The sequence below is a fragment of the Marmota flaviventris genome, chromosome 16 (genome assembly GCF_047511675.1).
Source record: "Marmota flaviventris isolate mMarFla1 chromosome 16, mMarFla1.hap1, whole genome shotgun sequence".
NCBI classification, from domain to species: Eukaryota; Metazoa; Chordata; class Mammalia; order Rodentia; family Sciuridae; genus Marmota; species Marmota flaviventris.
In genome coordinates, this window is record NC_092513.1 from 61,650,149 (window position 1) to 61,675,311 (window position 25,163).

General features: G+C 39.1%; 1 protein-coding gene across 1 annotated transcript; it reads right to left on the bottom strand.

Moving 5' to 3' along the window:
* Positions 1-2,101: 2,101 nt before the first annotated feature.
* Positions 2,102-25,029, bottom strand: Rab12 (RAB12, member RAS oncogene family). Its single transcript, XM_027922909.2, has 6 exons — positions 24,516-25,029; positions 12,125-12,185; positions 8,162-8,300; positions 5,932-6,021; positions 5,144-5,248; positions 2,102-3,350 (listed from the first exon to the last, which is right to left on the bottom strand). Exons 1-6 carry the CDS (start codon positions 25,027-25,029, stop codon positions 3,237-3,239), a joined length of 1,023 nt encoding a protein of 340 aa, XP_027778710.2. The 3' UTR covers positions 2,102-3,236.
* Between the last annotated feature and the right edge of the window lie 134 nt (positions 25,030-25,163).

A 25,163-nucleotide genomic window follows, 5' to 3' on the forward strand; every position in this document is an offset into this window, starting at 1 on the left:
GATGAAACTGCAGACTATCATGCTAAATAAAATAAGCCAATCCCCCCAAAGCAAAGACCAAATGTTCTCTCTGATATGCAGATGCTAACACTCAATAAGGTGGGGGAGGGAAGAATAGAAGTTCATTGGATTAGACAAAGGGAAGTGAAGGGAGCAGAGATGGTTAGGAAAGACGAGTTGGACATAACTTTCCTATGTTCATATATGAATATACCACCAGTGCAACTCCATATCATGTACAACCACAAGAATGGGAACTTAATCAGAATAAGTTTTACTCCATGTATGGAGTAATGTCAAAATAGACTCTACTGTCATATATATCTAAATAGAATAGAAAAAAAATCAAGAGACTAAACTAAATGTCAACTTATCACATGATGGATGTCCTGTTGATCCATCATGTAGGGAAGACAGGCCACTAACTAGTCATGAGAACCACTGTCAAAATGGATTTTGAATAACCAGCCCCTAAAACACTATGGAGGATAATAATTCAGAAAACTTAAAAAGTCCTAGTCTTATTGTTACAAAACTGAGAAACTCATTAAAGAAAAAAACCCAAAGCCAACCAAGAACAGAAATTTAATCAAAATTAAAAGCTACAAAACACACTGACACTTTTTGCAAAGTCCTGCTTTAAACATCAAAACTTTTAGCTGGGGTGTAGAGTGGGTGATTAGCAAGTATAAGGCCCTATGTTCCACCCCCAACATAAAAAAAAAAAAAATAACAGAGTTAACAGGCACAGATGCAGCAACAAAGATTGAGCAGTAAATATAAAATAGATGCTAAATTACTGAAGTAGCCTCAAATTCCCATGGAAATAAAACTTTTTCCTAAACCTTCTTTAAAGGGTATGTTTCCTGAGGCCACTCCTGCTAAGTGCCAGGAAGACAGGCACAGTGAGGTATTTTTAAACAGAGGGATTCAATACAGGGAACTAGTTGCACAAGTGTCAAAATGCTAAGCTGACAAAAAGGGAATGCCAAGGTGACACAGCAATTAGTAACTGAAGGCAACAGTTACTACCCCCAGGGCTCAGGGAACAAAATGAAGAGGTACTGTCAAACTTTGGAGCTCAAAGGAGTCTTGTGAAACTGCATTTCTGGAGAGGGGGGCTCAGACTGAGGGGGCAGGGTCAAGGGGTACAGTACACTAAGAAGGGGACACTAAGGAGGTGCTAGGATGGCCCAGCGGGTGAGATAGTGAGGAGCCCAGATGCTCAGCAAGAATGGAGTTGGGGGTTCCACAAGAAGCTAGATTCTAGGGCCAAAATGGCAAGCAAGTCTCTTCTTCCCTCCCAAATTTCTGGAGTTTCTTCCACCAGCAGATTTTAACCAGGAGAACAAGAGGGCTTTGCAAACATGGTCAATGTCACAGCCCCAACGTCACGAGGCTTGGAGGTGAGATAATAAATAACTGGCACGATCAATGATCAAAGTTGTTGATGATAAAGGTACATACATTAAAAAAAATTTTCTTGAGGACACTACACACATACACTGATTTAAGTGTATGATTCAGTGGCATTAGTCTATTCACACTGTTGTGCTACCATCACAACCATCCATCTCCCAAAATTTTTTCATCTTTCCCAACTGAAACTGTGCACCCATCAGACACCACTTGCAGCCTTTCCCTCCCTGCAATCGCTGGCAATCATTATTCTTCCTGTCTCTATGAATAGTACTACTCTATACACCTTTCAAAAGTGGAATCACATGGTATTTGCTTTTCTGATATTGGCTTATTTCACTTCACATGTCTTTAAGGTTCAGTATAAATCACATTTCATGTATCCATTACTCTTTCGATGGACACATGAGTTATTCCTTCCTTTTGGCTACTGTGAATAATGTTGTGGACCTTGGTACAAATGTCTGTTTGAGACCTGATGAGTTCCTTCCGAGTACACACCCTAGAGGCTGAGTTGCTAGATCATATATAGTTAACACATTTAACCTTCAAGACTGTTTTCCACAGTGGAGGATGCCACACTTTTCTCATTTAAAATTTTAAAAAATATGTGGAGTTTGTGAAGAAAATTATCATATAATATGCGTTAAAATTAAATTATAAAGAAATGTGGCAACTCAACTGTCATTCATAAATACAAAATTTTATTTGCACTTCATTAGTGTAGAAAGACCACAATGCTTCTCATACCACAACACTCAGGACACGCCAAGTTATTCAAATACATACTTACTTATTTACCTTGACTAAACACAACAGTGCAGTTTAATAAAAGATATACCAAAGATAGAGTTCACAAATTCATTATCAGACAAAGAAAAAAAAATTGAAAAAAACCAACCAAACAAACAAACAAACAAAAAAACCCAACAAATATTGAATACAGTCTATGCTTAATAGGAATAGGCTTCACCATAAAGGGGAAAAGTTTCATCATTACAAAGATACAGGATGTTTAGGCTAATACATGTATGTTCTTTGATATAATAAAATGAATCTCTTTAAAATTCCTTTAAACAGGATTTGTTTAGGACAGCAGCGTTGTTTTAAAATCTTTTTTTTTCTATAGTTTCAAAACACTTCTTTATTGAATTTTTGTCTTTCTTAAAAGCATAGGATACATCTATCAGGAAACCATGAGAGATTCTGTGGCCTCAGGACCAAGTCAAATCCAACCCTCTAGCTAGGAATATCCTATCATTACAGAACATTAATAAATAACCTTCAACAACAGCTATGAGTGGAGCTTTGCTTTGTGGCAGAAACACTCCAAAGATGCTACAGCTGGGGAAATGTCTTGTAAATAAAGAAAAAAGCACTTAACGTAGCTTTTTTTTTTTTTTCCCTCAAAAAGTCTTTAGTTTTACAAATTTTCTTTAAAACAGTAAGCAAAGCACCACATTCTCTCTTCTTATCAGAATATCTTCTGTCCTCATAGTATAATTAACAAGGACAATTATATTATTTAAGAAACATTATACTTTTCTTCTCTCCCATTCTTCATATTAGAAGTACTATGTTTCCCAGTGTATGTACACTAGACACTGGGGCTATGAATGAAATATAATTTGGAGGGAAATATGTAATTTATAACCCAAACTTACCCAGGATTGCATATTTGCATATTTACAAGTTAGTGTATAGCTCTGACTTGGAATACAAAGTGCGAAAGGAAATTGTCAAAATGATTGTAGTGCAGAATAGAATGTTTTTTCCCCTTTTCAGGAATCATTTCCACCTTGTTTCAAAGTAGCAAATCAACAACATCGGACATGCGGTCTTGGTGGAGGCAATTCTGGCGGGATTTCAGGTTCTGGTTGTAATGAGAGAATGCTATTGGACAACTCATTCCTTAAAATATCCAGAGGCATCTAAAGGGTAATGAGAAACACAAATACATTTTAACCTTATAAGAGGTAAATGTTTTAAAAATTGTATAATTATATTTTTTAAAAAGTGTTTTATAAACTCTCTGAAAGGAGCCATAGGTGCAGATCTATGGTAGAGTACTTGCCTAGCAAATGTGAGGTCCTGGGTTTGATTCCTAGCACTACAAAAATAAGTAAGTAATAAAAATAAAAAATAAAACTGTAGTATAAAGCTCTATGATCATCAAAGGTCAATTAGACAAACAAAATGAAAACCTAGTTCAGGGCACTCCAAGTCACAATACGAACACTGCCCAGTTTATTTCATACCACATGGCAGGAGAGACCTGCAACCTCAACACTTACTTTCACAGAACCCAATATGATGAAAACTTACATTTTTTAAAAATAAATAAAATAAATGGTCTGCATTCAAAAAGTTACATGCTTACTAAAGAAAGTAATAGCCTCTGTTGGCAATTACATAAAAATCACTGTATAAGAAATTTCTGAATTTTTGAACTGAAAAATTATAATTGTTGGTATCTACAGATAAATTGAAACTTGAACTGAAAATATTTGAAAAAAAAATTGCACCTGTAATGAATATGCAGATTTTTTTTCCTTTTCATTGTTCCCTAAATAGTACAAACTAATTTACTGGGGTTTATTTTGGTCCTCATTGGTAAATTTCAGAATTATTTAAAAAAGCATACTCAACAATAATTTTCCTCTCTATCAGATACATCATCCATAGCAATAATTTTGGAAGATTTTTATCTAGAAGAAAAATCTGTTGAAGATAAATGCTGAATATGTGAAGTTTCTCATGAAAACCTTGCATAGCACTAACAATGAATTAAGAATCATAATGATCTGAGATGATTTAAAGTATATGAGAGGCTATATGTATGTTCTATGCAAATACTACGCTGTTTTATATAAAGGACTTGAATATCCATTGAGTTTGGTATCCTCTGGGACCCTAAAACCAATCCCTAGTAGATGCCAAGGTGTAAACTGTATGAATAGATTTAAATACTTACTAAAAACCTTTAAATACAAGTCTACAAATGCCTGAAAAAAATACGGCTGCTCAATAAAGCTGTCAAACATTATTTCCTTGCAACCCAGCATTACCAAAAGGCCTCCTATAGGAAGTGGGGCGCCAAGAGAAAACAAGTGCCCGAGGCTCTCCTCAGCAAGGAAGTCTGTTCTAGGTCTCTACCGTCAATATGGAACTTAATTCTTATAGAAAAACAAGAAAAAAGAAAAGCAAGTGTCAAGCAATCATGGTACTTAATTCATTCACTTGCAGTGCTGGGGATGGCACTCAGGGCTTTGTGCATGCTAAGCAAGTCCTCTTATCACTGAGCTATACCACCCTCCCAGCCCCACATTCTTTATCTTATTTTTATTCACTTTTACAGTGCTAGGGAAGGCCTAGCACTGGGTCTCATGCAGGCAAGACAAGTTCTCATCTACTGAGCTGCAGTCAGTCCTTCCTCCTCCTGGCATAATTATTCTGCCTTGTATAAGTCATTTCAAAGATAAGCAAAAATATTGTTCATCAATCCTAAGGACACCAAAAACCCCTGGATGGGAAACAGCTACACAGACAACTACTGTACTTTTGTTTCTAAATAAAACATTTTTCAGCAAATTAATAGCAATAAAGGAAACAACAGGTTTTAGATGAAAAAATTAATAGCAATAAAGGAAACAACAGGTTTTAGATGAAAAAAATAATAGCAATAAAGGAAACAACAGGTTTTAGATGTCATATTCCTTTTTACCTTTTTCAGAATATCATCAACAAGTTTCAGAAATATCTCGTCCACATTGAAGTTGTCCTTGGCACTTGCTTCACAGAACCGCATCCCAGTTATCTGCTGTGCAAACTGAGAAGACACACGTAATCTGTTTTCTCTGTGTGAAGTACAACATGGACCAGTGTTTGTGCATTAGGCCCAGCTTCTGATGGGCAGTCATAGCCTTTGGGCTTCAGCTTTAAGGGAAGCAGGGACTCAAGGTCTGTAAAGACCCATTTATGCTCAAATGTTAAGATCACAAGTGCAGCAAATTCCTACATTATAACACACACACACACACACACACACACACACCAAACCCAAAATCCCTGGGATGATATTAGGACATTTAAGTTGAATTATATGCCTAAGGTTCTAAAAATATAATGTATCTGGTATTTAAAATGAGAATATCATTTCTTCTCCATGATTGAATCCCTAGCAAAAGTTAAAGAAGTTAAATACAAAAAAGTTAAATACACTAGAGTAATAAGAAAATCATGAAAGCAATTTTATAACATAAAAACGTTTTTTTTTCTGAAAAAAATGTCAGTTTAGGTAATAATGCAAGTACATAATAACATGCTTTATTTTCTCCTCCACTTCAAAATGAATTTAAAGGAGTGGATACAAGAAAAAAAGCAAACAAATGAGAAAGATGTGATTCAGTGACCACTACTTGATAATTATTTTGTAATTTAAAAGATTATGCAATTTATGAAAAAACAGTAAGATGCAGAATGCGGGAACCATGGCTTTCACCATTTTCTTACCTTTTCACCTTGTTGTCTGGTGATTTCTCTGTCCGATTCACAGTCCAATTTATTTCCAACTAAGAGAAGTTCAGCGTCTTCTGAAGCATACTGTGGAATTTCAAAGGTGGGTACTATCATACACTAACAAAGCGAGGGTAAACTGGCACAGTATTTGTCACTCATTTACTTCTGTGCTCATTTCCTTCCATTGTTTATTAGCACCTCCTGAGCCCTAGGCAGGCCTCGTAATGGACAGAGCTCACAGAATTTTAGAAAGTACTTTGATGACAGGCTTCCAAACCACCATGCTCTTGGCCTTTGACCTAACATTTCCCAAGACTCTGTCTTAGGAAATGATTGGAAAAATTGGCCACACTTAAAATGGTCATCAACTGAAAAAGACCTAGAGTTCAACAAGATGGTTTAAGAATGAAACAAAACACAGTCGTTCAAGCAAAAACAAAACCCTATGCGGGCTGGGGATGTGGCTCAAGCGGTAGCGCGCTAGCCTGGCATGTGTGTGGCCAGGGTTCGATCCTCAGCACCACATACAAACAAAGATGTTGTGTCTGCCGAAATTAATTAATTTAATCATTAATTCATAATCAGAAAAAGTCAAGACACATTTGTAAAATTTCTAAAATATTTAGGCCCAACAAATTTCTCTCTTTAAAAAGGTTAAAATACTGAGTAACTCATTTAAATTTTGTGTATTCCTAAAATTATTTGAACAGACTACATCAAAAGACATCTGAATTGTGTTGCCTTGGCAAGTTGCTTGGCCAAGTAAAGGTATCAGTACTTAGCACATAGTGAGCACCCAAGGAATGACAGCTCTTGTACAATGGTAAAGTGCAAAACTTCTGAACCAAAGAGACGTGAGCATCGGAGCTCAAGTTCTTGGCAGATTCACACCTCCAGTACCTAAAAGGGCCCTTAGGATTTAAGGCATTTCTTCCTTTATATTTCTTTTTTATATTTTTTGGCTGTACTGGGGATTGAATCCAGGGCTTTGTGCATGCTTAGCTAGGTAAGTGCTCTATTACTGAGCTCCATCCCCAGGCCTTTTGAATTTGAGATAGGGTCTCACCAAGTTGCCCAGACTGGCCTCAAGCTTGCAATCCTCTTGCTTTATCCCATGAATGGCCATGAAGTTTCCTTATGCACATGCGGACCATTGCCTTAAATCACTCTGCTGCTTTATCTCCCAAATATCCCCAAACCATATCCCCAAGAAGGCAAATTAAGCCTAGGGTCTGCTCCTTCAGGCTTAGTCTTTTGCAAAACTTGTTTTAGTGATCAGCATACTGTGTGGCTGACAAAATGGGCTGGTTGGGTATTACTTGGGTATAAGGAGAACTCAGTCTCCAGTGACCAAGGCCAAGTGTGGAATGAGCTGAGGGCAGGCACCCCACCTAGGTCTGCTTTATGTTTTTAAGTCTAGTTCTTTAACACATTTCAAAGAGGTACACACTGAAAGCTAGAAACGAACATTCTTCATCATCAATAAAACTATAGACAAAATACAACTGGGTTTCAATATAATTTGTACATAAAATCTGAATTTGTAATAGGTGTGCTAGTGACATAAAGGAATTAAACACATCAAATTATTGCTTAAGGGGAAGAAAACCCTCAAATTGTGGTCAGTTCCATACTAACACATCTTAACCCAAACTGCTCTTTTTTCTAAATGTGCATTTGGGGTACACATCTCCCAGAGAAAATGTGATTTACATCAATTATGCAGACACAGGTCTTCTGTATATAGTCAATCATGAATCAAAGGAAAAAAATCTCTTGATCAAAAAGAGAATCCAAAAGATATCTACAATCCCAAGGGCAGATGTCCAGCTGAGGCCCCAGGACAGCCCACAGGCACCATGAACAAGGCCATCTCCTCAAGTGCAGGAAATGAGCATCTAACTAGCCTTTCTGCAGAAACATGTATCCAATGCCATGGAAACAACTGTGGACAATAGATTGAGCATGTTTGGGCTTTAAAATCAGAGTCCAGTGTACCAAATGAAAATCCTAGTTTTATTATTTATCAGCTGATTCTGCATAATTTAGATCTTCACTGATTCATCTATCACATAGTACTAAATACCTACCTGAAGGTTATGATATGAATCAAATGATGTTTATTTTGCAAAATCATGCTCCCTCCTTGTGTTTCCAGCTTCTTCCTTTCACAATTGATACCCACAAACAGAATTCACATTGGACAGAAAAATACAACATATACCTTATCAATCATCTTCATCCATTTTGGCAAATCATCAAACGTCTCCTTCTTAGTGATATCATATACTAATATGATCCCCTTGGCACTTCTGTAATAAGCTGAGGTAATGCTGTTGAATCTCTCCTGACCTGCTGTGTCCCTAGGAAACAGCAGCAAAAATCAGTTCCCAAACAACAGTGAAAGCAAGCAAATCCACATTCCAGCACAAATATGGATTCTGTTCCTGTTTATTTATGAGGAAACATGAGAAACATGCCTATCTCCCCACCCCCCCCAGTCAGCAGGAAAAATTCAGGCTGACTTAACTATATGAGATACAAGGTATATCTGCATATGCATTAACTAAATCGGATGCATGGAGCTGGATTATGAAGCAAGATCAACAAACTATGTAGAATAACCTTCTTTGAAAAGTCAGAGAATCAGCCACAGGAATGTTATATACCACAATCAAAATATGTGATCATTTATTTTTTTCAAAGTGAAACATAGGAAATGAGCTTTTTAAATATGGAATTTACAAAGCAATTTCCAATAATTCATCATTCCCCATTTAAGATCATGCCCTAATTTCTATCTTTTTGTGTCTGACTTTGAATAGTTGAGGTGGAAAAGCATGTTCCTTTAAGGAACTATTCCATATTCCCAAAATATTTGGGGTGAGAAAGTCTTTATTTTCTATTTCTCTCAAAAGCATCTTTACTTATTTCCTTTGAACACTAAATATGTTATCATGTATGGTCAAAGGATTGGGTTAAAGAAATGCTTCCATTCAACAATTATTTGTTGCATCATAAAAACTCCACAAAATTAAATTTAAATTTCAAAAAATTAAATTATTAAATTTCAAAAAATTTAATAACAAGGTAAAGCACTAATTATGCCTCTGTCATTCTGTGAAGATAGAGAATCTTAATATTTGTGTTCTTTATCTCCATGAACTTGAATTTTCACAGAAATGATAAAAAGCTGATTTATATAAATATGCAGTTTACTGATGCAGCTAAATTATCATTCACTACAGCCAGCAATTTCCAAATTGAAACCTCCTGCAATTCTGTTTTCCCAGTTTGGTATATAACAATGCTTAAACAATGCATGTAAGTGATACAGTTACTAATTTACAGGGCAAAAAATCAATTTTAGCTATAAAATGTTCTACTTCTTACAAGCAGAGAATTAACTGATGCAAACCTAAGAACACCAGTTGAAGCAAAATTTCCCAGCAGTGAAGATTGGGCTGATAGGATGAAGCATTTTAATCCTATGTAGGAGACTATTTTATGGCTTTGATCCATTTAAACAATGACTCCAAGTTCACTGTGAATAATTTCCAAGAGAGTATTTGAATATAAATTCATGAAACTATATCCTAGTCAAGACATTTTAGCAACACTTACATTCAAGTTCTTATGTACACTCATGTAGAAATACTTCTCTAAAGATTAGAAAAAAATGGCTCTTTTTTGACCATAGATAATCAAGGAACTGAAAAATGTGGCAATGACAAAATGTGACATAGAACTGTGACAAAGACAATGGCAGCTTTGGGTACTTAAACCTTTAGGGCCCTCTCTATAGTGCATATTTTCTAAGATGGGCTATAAACAAAAATGAACAAGAAAAAAATGCATTTGTTCTAACAAGCCCCTCTGAAAACTGATAGGTGATATGACTGTGGTGGTCCCGTGTCCCCTTGAACTGTTTCTGCCTCTAGTGACTGCTTCCATGCCCTCAACTAATGACAGTGAAACACAACCACACAACTGCACCAAACACGTTACAACAGCACAAGGATTGCTCTTTTCTCCAAAATAAGCCATGTATACAGGTCAAGCATCCCTGAGCCAAAACTTCAAGCTTAAAATTCCATATCTGACCTCAAGTGACAAATAGTAGTCAAAATGTAGGCATACTAAAAATAGTGTTTAAAATTACCTCCAGGCTATTATGGTTAAGGTGTATATGAAACATAAATAAATTTCATGTTTAGAACTTGCATCCCACCTCCAAAGCATCTTATTATATTTATGCAAATGTTACGAAGTCCAAAACATTTCTGGTCCCAAGCATTTTGAATAAGAGACAATCAATCCATATTTTAAATAAGTAAAAAAATGATAACCATGATTCCAATATCTCCTTTTAATCTACTGCACAGCAAAAAAAGAAGAGAAAGATTTTTTCCCCCTTTGTTCTTTTTTGCAGTGCCAGAACCTTGCACATGCTAGGTAAATTCTCTACACCAAACTACACCCTAGCAGGTTTCTTTCATCTTTTAAAGAAAACATTTCAGAAGATTAAAAAAATAATCTTATTTTAAGTAATTATATGATTAACAAAGTGGTTGGAATATTGTGGACATATGATTCACTGTTGAAAACCCCTTCAGGAAAAGACAAGTCCTACTTCCTAATTGAATCACTGGAATATTCCATGTAGAAAACTTGAAAATCAACCTTTCAATAAATCCAATGCATCATCTCATTGTCCCTCCATCCATTATTCTTTACCAATGTCATATTGACAGCTGATAAAGCTTGAGGAGTGAAGAGTCAAGAGGGAAGCAAGAGAGTTGTTTTTGAGAATGTTTTACATTCAAGGGAAAAGCAGTCTGAGTGCACCATGTGGTCCTGGAACCCCACCATCACTCTCTTCTCTGTGGACTCGAATTCCCTAAGGAGGGCCCACCTAGGTCAGTCAGAGGCACTGCCGCCAAACTCCAGATGTATGCAGTGCCACCAGTACAGTGTTGGTGGGTACAGGTCCAGGAAAGCACCTTCGCATTTCCATATATTTTGATGGGCAGCAATGTACAAGATAAACTTTGCTGCCTTTTCAGGGGCTAGAATATGATATAACTACTTTTTATTATTCACTATTAAGCTTAGACTTTAATGTTGCATAATCCAAGTCTAAAACAAAAACATGAGACAAAATAAAAGCCCCAAACTCCTAATGTGGGTTATGGAGTTGCAGATGTCTAAATGAAGGTATTACCTCAGATACTCGGAAGGCGACCAATGCTGGCTCAGCTCCAGCAGTGCCCCAGACAGGGACATGGATGAAGGATGGAGACATGGCACTAACATTCAAGCGTTAGATGACCGGCGATGCCACAGATGAAGCAGCGATTAACGAAGATGAAAGCAAACACACACAGATGGTGGACAGACAGTCAGAGCTGAGGGTAACCTGCCGAGAGGAGTTAGTAAGCTGAGTGTACTGCATAGGCATCATGAAAAACACAATGGCATCCTCGGCACAGCTCAGCCGTGCCACTTCTCAAGCTCCCATGACCAGAGCCTATCCTTTCTTCCAGAGAGGTCTCTGGCAATCTGAAATACTTCTGAACGCTACCCTTGGGCTGGTAATAGAGAAGGGAAAGATGTGAGTGCTGGACATAGTTAAAATGCAGCTGGTGTGGTCTCTCATTCTGATTTGAGCTGAGAAAGGAGCTTCTCTTCAGGAAGGGCCTCTGGATTCACTTCTGGCAGGCAGAAGGGCCACCTGCAGGACAGCTAGAAGGGGTATGCCTGTGCACAGCCCCACCCTGAACAGTTCCCAGGTGATGTGCCTTCACCTCCTGCCAATCTGGTTGTGAATATAGTGGGCTCTCTTTGAATACTACCACACAAAATAAAGACATGAAGACATGCATTTGAACAATGATGTAAGTGATGGCAGTTTTGAGATCATGTCAAATGATTTAAAAACAGAGGTGTAAAGCTCCCAACTAGCTCTCATGAAAGCAACACAATGCCTCATGTGTAAATGCAGTCTGAAATAAGTAGATGCTGCTAAATTCTCCCATGAAGGAAGTGCTATTCATCTGATTTGACAATGAGCAAAGAAGCAGAAAAGTAGGGGAGGTGAGCCAGCTCACACAGTTCATTTTAGTAGACAAGCGTGTGGATTGTTAAATACACACGGCACATTACTGGGGCATACTCTGCCACTTACCAGATCTGCAATCGAATTTTCTTTCCTCTTAGCTCTACAGTTTTGATTTTAAAGTCAACACCTGTAAATTAAACAAATAAATGTGAAGAAAAACAAGAAAGAGACAATTTATCATTTTCAAAAAATCCTATTTGTTTTGGTATCATTACCACAGAAATAAAAGAACCAGTATCACAAAGTTCAAGGACAGGGCAGAAATGCATGAGGATCTGCAATTCCAGGTAATCCTCATGTTCTACACACAACTGGCAAAGTCAACACCTGTTGTGTTTCTTCTGAACCATCTATTTAGCATCTGTTCAGAATATAACTTATGACTACCACAATTCAGCATAAAAGTCATTTAAAAATCATACTTAATAATTACATAAGCAAATGGTGCTATCTTGAGGAAATTTCCCATAGGGAACACTGGAAACAACCTGGATTTCAAACAGCCTTTTGGAAATCATCATACTAAAATTTTCAACACTCACAAAACCTTTGGTGACTATCAACATGATTTATTTATTTATCCATAGAAGGAGGGAGAAATTGTTATTAAAATTTACTTATACAAATTAACATCAAATTTAATTTGTATTCATTTTAATATTTATTAATCAAACCATCATGTATCATCTTCCTTTTTTAATTTGGCCCATTAAAATCAAATTTTTATTTGTATTTGTTTGTATATGTTACCTTACATGCCTTTTGGGTATAGAAGACTTACATATTTTGAGATTTTTTTTTTAAACAAAATTTTCACAACTAAGAAAAACAAAGGGGATGCTGGCTAAATGTGAGCACTAGAAACATTCCCTCCTTCCTGATAGCTTCCTAAGGGGATGACTCCAACCACTGACAGGTAGGTGGCCCATATGTGACAGTGGTGTGGTAGCAGCAGGAAGCATGGGAACCCTGCCTGTTTCTTGACCCTTCATTTCTGAGACATGAGGCAGCAGTAGTCAGATGAGTTCTAGGTGAAGAGAAAGCCATGTGACTGATTTTATAATTAGTAACACACTGTAGATATCAGTGCCAACCAAAGACATGTTTATAGCCCTGTGGGTGAAGGGGAGGCCCTAGTCTGTACAATAAAGAAAAGCTGTACAAATATGAAACATCACAAGAAAACAAGCTACAAGACTTGAATACATTTCAATTCTTAATCCCTCATACCAGACACAATTTCAAATGCCACTGGACAAAGCTGATTAACTCAATTTCACTCTCATTTCTGAAGCTGATTTGCTTTCCAAAGTCAAATGACAGATTGTGTTGAACCTAGAAGTGGGTCTATGTACAACTAATATCTTTGAACAGAGTTCCTTAACCTTCACCACAAGGGAACAAACAGCAAACTTCAAAATGATGTCTCTCAGACTCAAGTAACGGTGAGGAGACATCATTATGTTCTACTTTTAAAGGTACAGCTGAATGACAAAACACTGCCTGCATGATATTAACCTAAAGATTTCTTTGCTGCCCTATTACTTTGCAATGGAATTAACAAATCAAATTCATATTATTGCAACTACTATCCTATTGCCCCTTTATTTCCAGATAACTTCAAATGGGTTTGTTTTTAAAATTTCCGTTAAGAGAACTCTAACTTTTAAAAAAACTTGTCACAGTGACTGCTACCTTACTGAAAAGAATTGGCAGGTGATACCTCTTTTAGTCGGCTTCCAATCAACCAAGAGAATCCCTGGAGATCTCCAGAGTGGGTCCATGGGGTTTTGATTATGCCTTTTTCTCTGCTAAGAGTTGTTGAATACTCACAACCAACATGAACCACTTATCAATTTTCAGCAGTCCTACATGAGGATTATTTTTGAAACCACAAATGAATAAAAATAAAATGACATGGCATTAATGTTCAAAATCAGGAAATAAACAAAGGTAAAAAGAATTATGAGTCTGTTTAGCCAGCATGAAGACTATCTAGTTTAAGTGAGTAGATTAAAGACAATAACATCACCACCAACAAAATACCCAGCGGCTAAGTCCAAAATTCCATAAAAGAAAACAGCACATTAAAATACTCCTAACCACCCCTAATAATGTGTAATAATTGAAAACTTGATCCAATTTATGGCTTGGAAACATACCTTTGTATCACAGCCAAACAATTCTAAAAATCTTTTTACATCAAAAATATTTCAATGTTACCTATTTGTAATATTTGCATGTCATAGAAATGGCCTCAAATATTTGACATCAGCTTTAGAAAAGGTCAGCAGAGACAGCCCCTCACTGGGGAGCAACTCCTAGGATATTTAGGGATTCAAGGGTGTGGCTCAGTGGGAATCCTTGGGTTCAATCCCTAGCACAGGTTCCCCTCTCCCCCCTCCTCCCCAAAAAAGACAAAAGCAAGGGATGAAAAGGTTGTGACCTTAATTGTATCTATAACCTTGTTAAAAACCCAGTGTTCTACAGGCTTCTTAACTAACAGGATAGCGAGTAGTCTCTGCCACCCTATCAGTCAATGGGAATAATTCCCAAAAAGCTTAGTCATACTGAACTAAATTAATATACCATACACTTGGCCATTAACTACCTTTCTCTGCTGTTCTCTCTTCTTAGGGCACCTCCTTGTCTGCTCAGAAATCTTTTAAATCCTAGATTTCCCACTGGAATCATTCTCCATCCACCAGTAAGCTCTCACTCTTCATCTATATCCCCAGCTTGTGAATCTGCACTCTTCTAGGCCTTACTGCATGGATCCTTCATTGGCCTCCCCTACTGAATATGTGCACTCTGAGGATAAGCCATCTTTGGCCCCTGAAGTGTAGGATATTGCCTGGTGTTCAACAGCAACCCAATGGTTTGGATAAATGGTCGCCAACTCCTACCCCAGCACCACCCTCTCCATCAAATGCTATATATACACAGAAAATGCTAAGCATTTTTAGAAAAATTAAGAAAATTCAGGACTGATTAATTTTAAAAAGGCATGATATGGAGACAGGTTGGACAGGTAGAATGGAATAGTGAATGCAGAAATGTCTTTGTGTATAGACATTATTTCATTTCTCATAATCCTTGAAAGGAAGGGGCTATCTTAATTAACAGGCTCATCCTTTCCCTATGTACCCTTATCCCCGTGGATTACCATTTCATCACTTAGATGAAGTAGTGATCCACTAGCAGATTATTCTGGTAACAGGAGCTTACCTTTCTTTAAGCTTACCTATTTTATGGAAGCCTTTATTATGTTTTAATGAGCTTCCAGAAAGGACCCAGGTTATGGTGTTATCATCCCTGTTATCAATGGACTTAGACTGCTGTATTTGAATCAGTATGACTTGTCTTTGACCTTAATTTCCTTAAGCAATAAGGACAATGGATATCTGTTAAGCACTCTGTCTTGCATTCAACCCAGTCAATACTCCCACAGCCCAATGAGGGGGGCACTATTACACCAGGGCAGAGACTGTAAGTGGTAATTTGCCTGTGGTTAAAGCAAATACTAGCAGAACAATAGAATCAACATTCAAGTTTATACCACTGCTCACAATGAAAAGTTGTTATAGTAAAAATCACATGGGTGGAAAAAAATGAAATGTGAAACATTCTACAAATGGCCCATGATCGTAAGTGCTGCTAAAGAGAAAGCTTTGCCTTCCTCTTAGTTGTCTTTCATAAATCTCGCACTAGCATGAGGAATTGGTATACTTAGCAGTGACAGGACTTCTCAGTCACCCTCAAGACAAACATTTCCAAAACATTTGTTTCCTTTTTCTGGGCCATAAGAAGTTACAAAAATGAAAATAGCAAACATTTCTTTTTTTATAATCCTTTCCAGCAAAAATAACACTATGGCCCATGTCTGTGAGTACAACTGAATGGACAGTCTCCTTCTTCTAGGCCCATTTCCGTTCTCCCTCACCAAAGACCTGGAGTCTGTACCACACAGACTTAACACTTTCAAACAGCAGGATTCTCAGAATCAAGTAGGTCTTCACTCCTACCGTGGATGTGAAGTTGCTGCCAATTTACAGTGATCATCTACATGCTGTTTGTACAGAGGCTTTTCTTCCAAGGATGTATCTTACATAATGTCATCCGGTTTGGGACATGATATTCTTTAAGGAGAGAATTTCAAGCATTTTCAGTGAGTTGACAATGAGAAACTAAACTAAGAAATGAGTCAAGGTCACACAGACAGAAGTGAATCTAACATAATAAAACAAGTGGCCTGAAGCTGAGGCCAATGATCTGCCAAAACTATACCACCTAGCAGAAGAATGCAGGCTGAAAGGCAATGCCAACTTACTGATACCAGACCTATCCTTCAACTCCTGTACCACCCCCAGAAGTACCCTAATGAGTGAAATCCTATGTACCTATTATCTGGCTTTTCCTGCCTATACTATGTGTGAGAATTAAATGAAACAGAAACTACTTTAGTACTGTAATTGTAAAATATTGCAATCAATTCACAGGTAGATACTATTAAAATAATAAGACCACCATGTGTCATTTCAAATACTCAACAGGCCAGGATATCACATGTCCATCAAAGTTTAATAAGATCTACCCCTCTTTCACTCCAGGTCACACAAATATAGACCACCTATGTGTGTCTCCAAGATGCAGAAGCACAGAAACAGCCTTGAACTTGACCTGAACACATACACAGCATAGTTGGACTACATCGGCTGGGTGAAATTGGGAGCTCTGGGCACTTGCTTTACCTGGAGACCATTGCATCTCAAGGACAGTTACATTTTCCTGTAAGTATTTGAGAGAATTTCAGAGACAGGTGTTTGTTTCCTTCATTAAACAAAACAAACAAAACAAAAACTAAGAACTAACTCCTTCTTGGTGTTGTTCTAAGAGATTAATGTGCATTATCTCATTGCAGTGCATTCTCTAAATCACTTTATGAGGTAGAGATTAAGACTTTCCCCAGTGTATAGATGAAAAAATGGAAGTCAGAGAGGTGTGTAGGCTGTCCAAGGTTTTGGCCCTGATAAGTCTTTAGAGTGAAGATTGGAAACTGGGCTATCTGCCTCTAGGATGCACTCATCTCATTCACCATACAGATAAGAAAGGAGAGGAGAGAAATGGGTATGGATACATATTTAACATTTAAAAAGAACTTTGCTCTGCTAAGCAAGTATAACATAGAGTTAGATACTTTCTCTGACTGGCAAGGCCAGATTGTCCCCGCACCAGGAGGCCTTCTCCTCTCCGTGGCTATGGAAAGATTCTCTATCTGAAAGGCCACTACCCATCATTTCCAACTCTTGATGAAAAAGGAAAGAAAGTATTAAAAGAGGGGAAAGGTGTCTGAGAAGTGGGAGACAAACAGTGGATCATGAACATGTTCTTCATATACAAAAAAATACTAATTTTACTGTAGTAACAACTCAGAATGGGTCCATGACAACACAAGAGCTGTCAGGAAGATTGTATATTTATGTATTTCACTGAGGTCATGAGCTTCACTTTTGATATTTCATATTCACCTGCATAATCAGTATATGTCTTTAAAGGATAGTGTTTTGGGGAGGGATGTTTCAGAGTTTCTACATTTGTAGTACAAATAAGGAGAAGAGAATGATAAAAAACCTTTTCTGATCAGGCACATAGGACACTGTATCCTCATTTATTCCTATACCATGAGAGAGGAAAGTAGCGTAAGCCTCACTTCCCCCACCCCCATCCCCTTTTGTGAATGAAAACTCAGGTAAGTCACCTGCCTAAGGACATACTGACAACTTGTGCAGGGACTAGAACTGCAGCTTGCCTGCCTGTAGAACCTACACTTCCCACCTATACCACCCAGGACGGAAAACTCTGGTGGCCAAGGGAAAAATTGTGTTTTCCTTTCAGAATGAGAAATTAGAAGTGAATATTTGATTGTGGGTGTGTGATTCTTAGCCAAATCAACAGGGTATTGTATTGGGCTTGAGGAAGGGCTCGAGAAAGAGGGTGAAAAACAGGACAGCTCCCATCCCATAGGGGCCTGTACCTTCACCCCACCCAGGCTTCAGCACTAAGGACTGGGACAGCCTTCACTGTCAGCTCCTTCCTCACACACCTGCCTGAGGTAGTTTGTTTTGTTTTGTAAACAAAGAAAGTATTACACAAGCACTGCAAACAGTGGAGTCTATCAGATTTGGGGGGAAAACAGGAAAAAGGTTTTCTATGGAATATATAGTGTTTGTTAAGCCAGCGTTATGCTTTCTGGCTTTAAAGGATAAGGATTAAAAATAATAATAATCACTCAATTAAGGGTAGTATTTTTGGTCTGTACCTTTGGTCTTTGAAATACTTTCCAAATGTCAAAATTGTGCAATAGAAGAAGACAAAAAGAATAATCCTCTGTTGAAGTACAATGGTGTTCGCCTCTTTTCCAACATTTCATTATGTTTCCTTCCATGACTCACTTCCCTCCTTGAAAGGGACAGGCCAGGTAAGCTTCGCACCCTATAAAATGGCTAGCAGAATGGTGTCTTACATAAATAAGAACCTCTTAAAAAACAACTGAGTGATAACTGTACAAAGCCATGTTTTCTTTACTCGTTCAAACCAATGCTTAACTTGAACAATGTATTTGGAACCCTAGGCTAGAGAGTAATTCGGATCTATCATTCTCAAAGGAACCTATTTCCCTTCTATAGCAGGATCTATCAAGAGACTGCTTCTGGCTCATTCCACACACTGGAAAGAAGGGCCATCTCTAAGAATGTGGATCTCTATCAAACATGAGGAAACCCCTCCCCTTCACTGTGAGGGGAACGCAGAATGCACTTGGAGGTAGGACTTCAGAGTCCCATTCAATGGAAACAAGCCACCCCAACTTAATCTACACCCTTTCCCTGAAAGCTACTTAATTCCACAAAAGGAGACATTGCACAAGTCTAAGTCTGCATTAAGTTCATTACACAAACCCAGTCATGCAATGCAGGGCACATACAAGCTCCTCTCCTGCTCATGCTCACTCCTCCCTGAGGCATCCTGTTACATCAATCTGGCAGGGAAGCCAGTGAGGTTCTCTCGGGAGGGGTGGAACAATATTGGAGGACTGTGGTGTCTGGCTTTTGGAGTGGGAATTCTGGACAATTTTCTCTAATTCTCTCTTAAGTAAAACACTTGCGCAGATTGGTCATAGCTTGGAAGATTGCATATAAATACCAAGAGCAAAATAAAATACACAGTTAAGAATCAGACATTTCTTCTGAGGTTTCTAACACAAATCTCTACCCTAGGTTTCCAGAATACAGTACAAGCAATTTCCCTTAACAGTCATTCTGCTGCTTCCAGGTATACAAACTTGTGACAATATTTTATCCATCATGTCACCTAATATTCTAGGGCAGACCCATAGATAGCCATTTTCTTGGATCCCCTCAATTCTGCTGTCAGATCAACAGCTGACATGGCTAAAAGGTAATAACCTGCACCTATCACTTTCCCAGCAGGCATGTCTCCTGCTGGGCCCCGCCCTCAGAACAGGCACCCTCATCTCTACAGAGACTGAATGGAACAGACAGGTAAGGACATTCAAAGGGCTGTGGCCAGTAATCAAGTTAAAGAGCACTCCCTGAGGTATTGTTATCTTTTAAAACCAGACATTCTCAGGGGCCAGGTTAGGAAATTCAATGTATTGCTAGAAATGACAAAAAGGAAGAATTAATATTCTCAGAGCAAAAGTTAAAGAACCTTTTAATTCCAGTACCTCATCTTTTGTGTGTGTGTGTGTGTTTATTTATATGTATTTTGATACTATGGGCTGAATTCAGGGGGCACTGAGCTATATCCCCAGTCTTTTTTTGTGACAGGTTCCTGTGAAATTGCTTAGAGTGGCCTTGAACTTCTCCTGCCTCAGTTTTCTAAGTTCCTGGGATTATAGGTGTGAGCTATCATGCCCAGCAACGCACACATATATATTTTTTAAAATTTTCATTCTAAGTTGTCATTTTTGGCAAGTTGGTAATAGTAGATTTTTCCCCCCTCAACATTGCTCCTTGGGCAAAATGGAACTGGCAATTCTATATTGGCCTTTAGCATTTAGGAAATTTTACTACCCAGAAAAATAAGAATTCTAGCTTACACAGCCTTAAAGCAAATTTTCCTATATTTTAATATACTTGCTTTGGAAAAATTGGGAAAACTTTTATGCTTCACATACACCTTATAAATATAGCCTGAGGGTAACTTTATAGTACATTTTTTTTTTTAAAGAGAGAGAGGGGGGGGGAGAGGGAGGGAGGGAGGGGGGGGGAGGGAGGGAGAGGGAGGATTTTTAATATTTATTTTTTTAGTTTTCGGTGGACACAACATCTTTGTATGTGGTGCTGAGGATCGAACCCAGGCCGCACGCATGCCAGGCGAGCGTGCTACCGCTTGAGCCACATCCCCAACCCAATACAGTACATTTTTAGTGTGTCTGTGTTTCTGACTGTGATTCATCACAAGAGGTCAGGTGATGTTTCCATTTGGGCATCATGCCTATACTCAAAACTTTCTGGTTTTCAGATTAGGATATTCTACCTGATAAAAAAATGCAATTCTTAGAGCATTATTCTGCCATGCAAAAGTGACAAATGATGATAGGGGCATTGTTAATGAAGGTCAACTGATACCACAGAACAATTACATCACTCTCTTCACAAGGCAAAGACCAAATTAGAAAACTAAAAAGGACTTGAGTATCTTACTTTATGTGTGTGAACAATCAGTATTTTCAACAAAGGAAAGTCAATTTAAATCCTAAAGTGATCAAGAACTCAGTTGTAGCCCTGATTACTTGCTGACCAGCTGTGACATTGGGTAGTTTGTGTACATCATCACTGATATTTTATGTACTGTTTTGTGAGATGGGGATAATTTGCAAGACTGCTGTGATGTCTTTTGCTGGTACATAGTACATGTTCATCAAATCACAAAGACTACAATAGAATGTTACATTTTATAGACACAGATAACTAAATTACTTTCCCAAAGTCACAAACTAGTAAATGGCAAATACGAAAGCAAAAGCCCAGGTTCCTCAGTGTTACTTGTTTCTTCTAGAATGCAATATTGTCGGAACAAGGTGGGGTCCTACCTGGCAAAACCATTTCAATCTAAACAAAATTGACAGCTAGCTTCCAATAGTTATGTAGAAATAAAACAAACACTTTTATGGCTTATTTTGAAATGCACTTTTAAAAAAGCTTATTTATCCTAAATCTAATAGAGTCAAATAGGAGAAAGAGAGACCAATAATTCAGTGTTGCTAGATAGAAATGGCTTCTACATATTCTACCCAGAACGTAATCGCATGAATGTACATATGCATACATGTACCCAGATTCATAGTAATAGTAATGAAATATGCTTACAATACGGGCATTGCTATGGAAAAATAAGTCGAGTAAGTTAGATACTTGTAAATTTCTACAGCAAACTAGCTTTTATTTTTTCATTTCTCAAACTTTAAAAGCTACTCCTGTATTTTAAAAAATAACCTGTCATGTTATGCTAGTTATATCAAACTAAGTAACTGAATTCCATGGATACAAAATCCATTTGAAAATCACACTCCATTTAGATAATTTCCATTAAATAGATCAGTGATTAAAAACAATCTCTGTAGCTTTTCATACCCTTGTGAATTTTGGGTATCTAAAAACCAAATCAGTTTCTGATTTGATTACCAATAAAAAAAAAAAATCAACATTTTGCCCATTTGTCATTTTACACAATAGTTCATCATCTCAAATCCCTAAGGATTTCCACAATATAACCTGTTACAGAATGCCTAAGGAAGTCTCATTCACTTTAAAATGCACTTAAGGAGATACTTATCTAGTTTCTGAATTACAGACACCTTTGCCTCAGCAACCTGGGTCCAGATAGGCATAGGGACCTGTGCTATCATGAGCAGCATACATCTACAAGCCCTGACATGGGAAAGGCAAAACTGCCCCCACCAAAGAGAAATCTTTCTTTAAGTGGAGCTCACTCTAGTGCATGGAGATGAAACCGGAAAAACCAGCCTCAGAAGGACCCTATGAGCTAACTCTTAAAAGGTAGCCACAATGCTACACCACACCCAACATTGTATTTAAGTAGCACTTTTCTAAAGTAACTTGAGGAATGAATTTTTCTTCAAAACATTCCAAAGAGGAAGGCTTCTCTGAACAGTCCTTACCCTTAGTCCCAAATAGGAGGTGCTTTAAATAGGAGGCTTCCCAATTATTGTCTCTAACATTGCCCTTACCTGTAATTGCCCTTAGCTCCCTAGGAGCTCTGATCCACTTCTAAGCAAAGCCCATGTCCTGTTTACCACTGAATCCCCAGTGGGCAGAATAACACACAGCACACAGTAGGTGCTCAACAAACAACCTAATCACTGGAAGGGATACATGACTCAGAGGCAGAAAACTTAAGGGGACTTGTTAGCTTTCTTAAAATGTGTTCATGTTCTGGACCAGGCCATGGATGTCTTCCTTCTCTGAACCTCCCATAATTAGAAACATTTATTGAATCAAGTACTATAGGCTACATATGGAGGAAACAAAAATTGACAAGAGGAAAATTCAACCACACTCAGTGCGGGAACATAGGTAATGGGATCTGTGTGTGTATTCATATTTTTTAAGGGAACAGAGAAATAAACTGCTGGTCTCCTTGCCTCTTGGTTTCTTGCTCATTCCCAAATATTCTATGTAATCCCAAATTAGTTTCACTGTCTTTGAGTCAATGCCTTATTAAGAGACCTTCACTGTTCCAGATGCCCACTGGACAGGCACATGCTTCTCAGAATGACAGTCTGAACCTCCACACATACACACCCGTGTCCCCTAAAGTCCCTAAGGAACCTTTCCCAGAAGTGAGGATGCAGCCCCACTGCACCTATGTTAGAAAACCATTCATCATCTCACTTCTCACCCATTCTAAAGCAAACTTCATTTATCACACAGCTCACCCACATGCACCCAAGTCTTCATAGTGATCCACCTGTTAGCAACTGCATTCATTTCTCTTCAGTACACATGCAAGTTTATTATCTCATTTTATACGTGTATGGAGCTATTAAAAATGAATAATTCTGAATTGCTTTTACCTTTATGTCAGATACAAAAACAACATAAAACTTATTTCCTGTACTCTTATGATCCAAAATTGGGTATTTGAAACAGGTATAATTATGCTATTGAATTTTAAAGTCATGTTCCCAACACTAACATTTAAAAACAAACAGGGTATAGAAAGCAACATTATTTCCAAAACGATTAATCCTAAAAAAGCATTACAGGAAGTTCTCAAAACAAAACAAAAATACGAAAATTGGAGCTTTAATTTTCCAGCAAGACAGTTTAAATGCAATAATGTTTTGTTACATGACACTTTAAATCCAATTCATCTCAAAACTGAAACTACGTTTTGTTACAACTCTAAATATATGTATCAGTATGTGGAATGATACTTTTAATTCTCCATACTATTCAATGTTTCTTGGACATTCCCCACATCCCTCCTGCCTATCATTGAAGATGACTGCTCTTTATTTTGAAGAGACATCCCATTCACAGGATTCCCCTACCTTTGGCAGCTTTTAAGGGATTTTCCATAGAAAGAACTGTTGTCCACACCCACATGACAAACTTCAATGACAAATCCTCTAAGTCTGAGTTCATTAAAAAAATTTCCCTTGCAGTTGCAGTATTAGATCCTGAGGATATTAACCTGGAGCCTTACTGTAATGTTTACTGTATTTGCAGGTCACTGGGTTATATGAGGTCAGGGATAAATACAGAAGTCCCTCTGCCAGACATTTGTAGTTAAAACAAGAAACTTAACTGTAGTTTTTGTCTTAGTAGTCTCTGTAAGGAATTTTAAACTTCATTTCGGTGCATTTGTGAACGTGGGCTCAAAATGAGAAAATAAACCCCGGTTCATTCCCCCCCACAAGGCAAACCTAAGAGGTCAAAACCCTCTATCAATGACTCAGGAGCTTTAACAAAAGGAGCATCGCGTCGATGAGTGGCCTTTCGCTTTAACTTCTTTCCACTGCCTGTCTAATCCCCACCCCACCCCCTCGCAACTCAGTTTTCCTTGGGTGAGTCTGGAAAAGGCTGGGAGTTTCCGCGGAGACGGATGCATCGCTCTGACCTCCTGCCCCCGGCCCGTGGAGGGTTCAGGAGATCGCCCAGGCTCTTGGTCAGGACCCCGCTTCCCACCCGGGACGCGAGGACCGGGGGCTAGGGACGAATCAACGTAAAGTAACCCAACGAAAATCGGTCTGGCTTTGGGAATGGACTCAGAGGCTTCCACGAAGTTCCCAGATTTCATCCAGAGGCCCATACGCCAGATGTAAGGCTACCCGGGCCCCTACAGCTGGAGAAAGGCCCAGTCTCGCGGAGAAACTAGGCCGACAGGCGACCCACCGCAGCTCCCTTACCCACGGTGGACTTGCAGGCCTCGCAGAAGGTGTCGTCGGTGAAACGCTCCATTAGGCTGGTCTTTCCCACCCCGCGGGAGCCGATGATGATGACCTGCAGCTTGAAGTCCGCCGGCCTGGGGGGCTGTTTCCTCCGACGCGCCTGGCCGCCGGTCAGCACCGCGAAGTCCGCGCCCAGGCCGCCGCCGCCGCCGCCGCCGCCGCCCCCGGCCCGCCTCTGCAGCGCGGCACCCGGATCCATGCAAGCATACGGCTCGCGCTCGGCCAGCCGCCCGCCCGCCTCGCGGCCGCGCGCCCCAGGCCCCGGCGCCCCCTTGGCCTCCGCCGCGCGCGGGGCCTCGGCCCCGAGCTCGGCGTCCGCCCACTCGAGCGGCCCCGGCGGCCCGCGGGCTCCCCGCTGCAGCTGCGCCGCCGGCCGGATTCCCGCGCCCCGCTCCCCGCCGCCGCCGCCGCCGCCGCCGCCGCCAGGAGAGGAGGAAGGGAAGCAGCTACTCCGCAGTAGCGGTAACAGCATCCCGGACGAGGAGGGGCAGGAAGCGCAGGCGCCAAGGGGCGGGGCCGCGAGGAGGCGCGCGTGCGCCCCCTGCCTACTGGAGGACTGCGGTCCTGCAGCTGAGGTCTGCTCTGTTGCCTTCTGGCTTTTCTGCT

Bases quoted from the DNA above. Each gene is read 5' to 3' on its own strand.
- Rab12 (XM_027922909.2), bottom strand. From the start codon at position 25,029: ATGCTGTTACCGCTACTGCGGAGTAGCTGCTTCCCTTCCTCCTCTCCT. The intron at 8,301-12,124 runs GTAAGTGGCAGA...GCTGTTTCCTAG, and splicing joins AAAATTCGATTGCAGATCTG to GGACACAGCAGGTCAGGAGA. The intron at 3,351-5,143 runs GTAAAAAGGAAT...ATTACCCTTTAG, and splicing joins TTGATGATATTCTGAAAAAG to ATGCCTCTGGATATTTTAAG.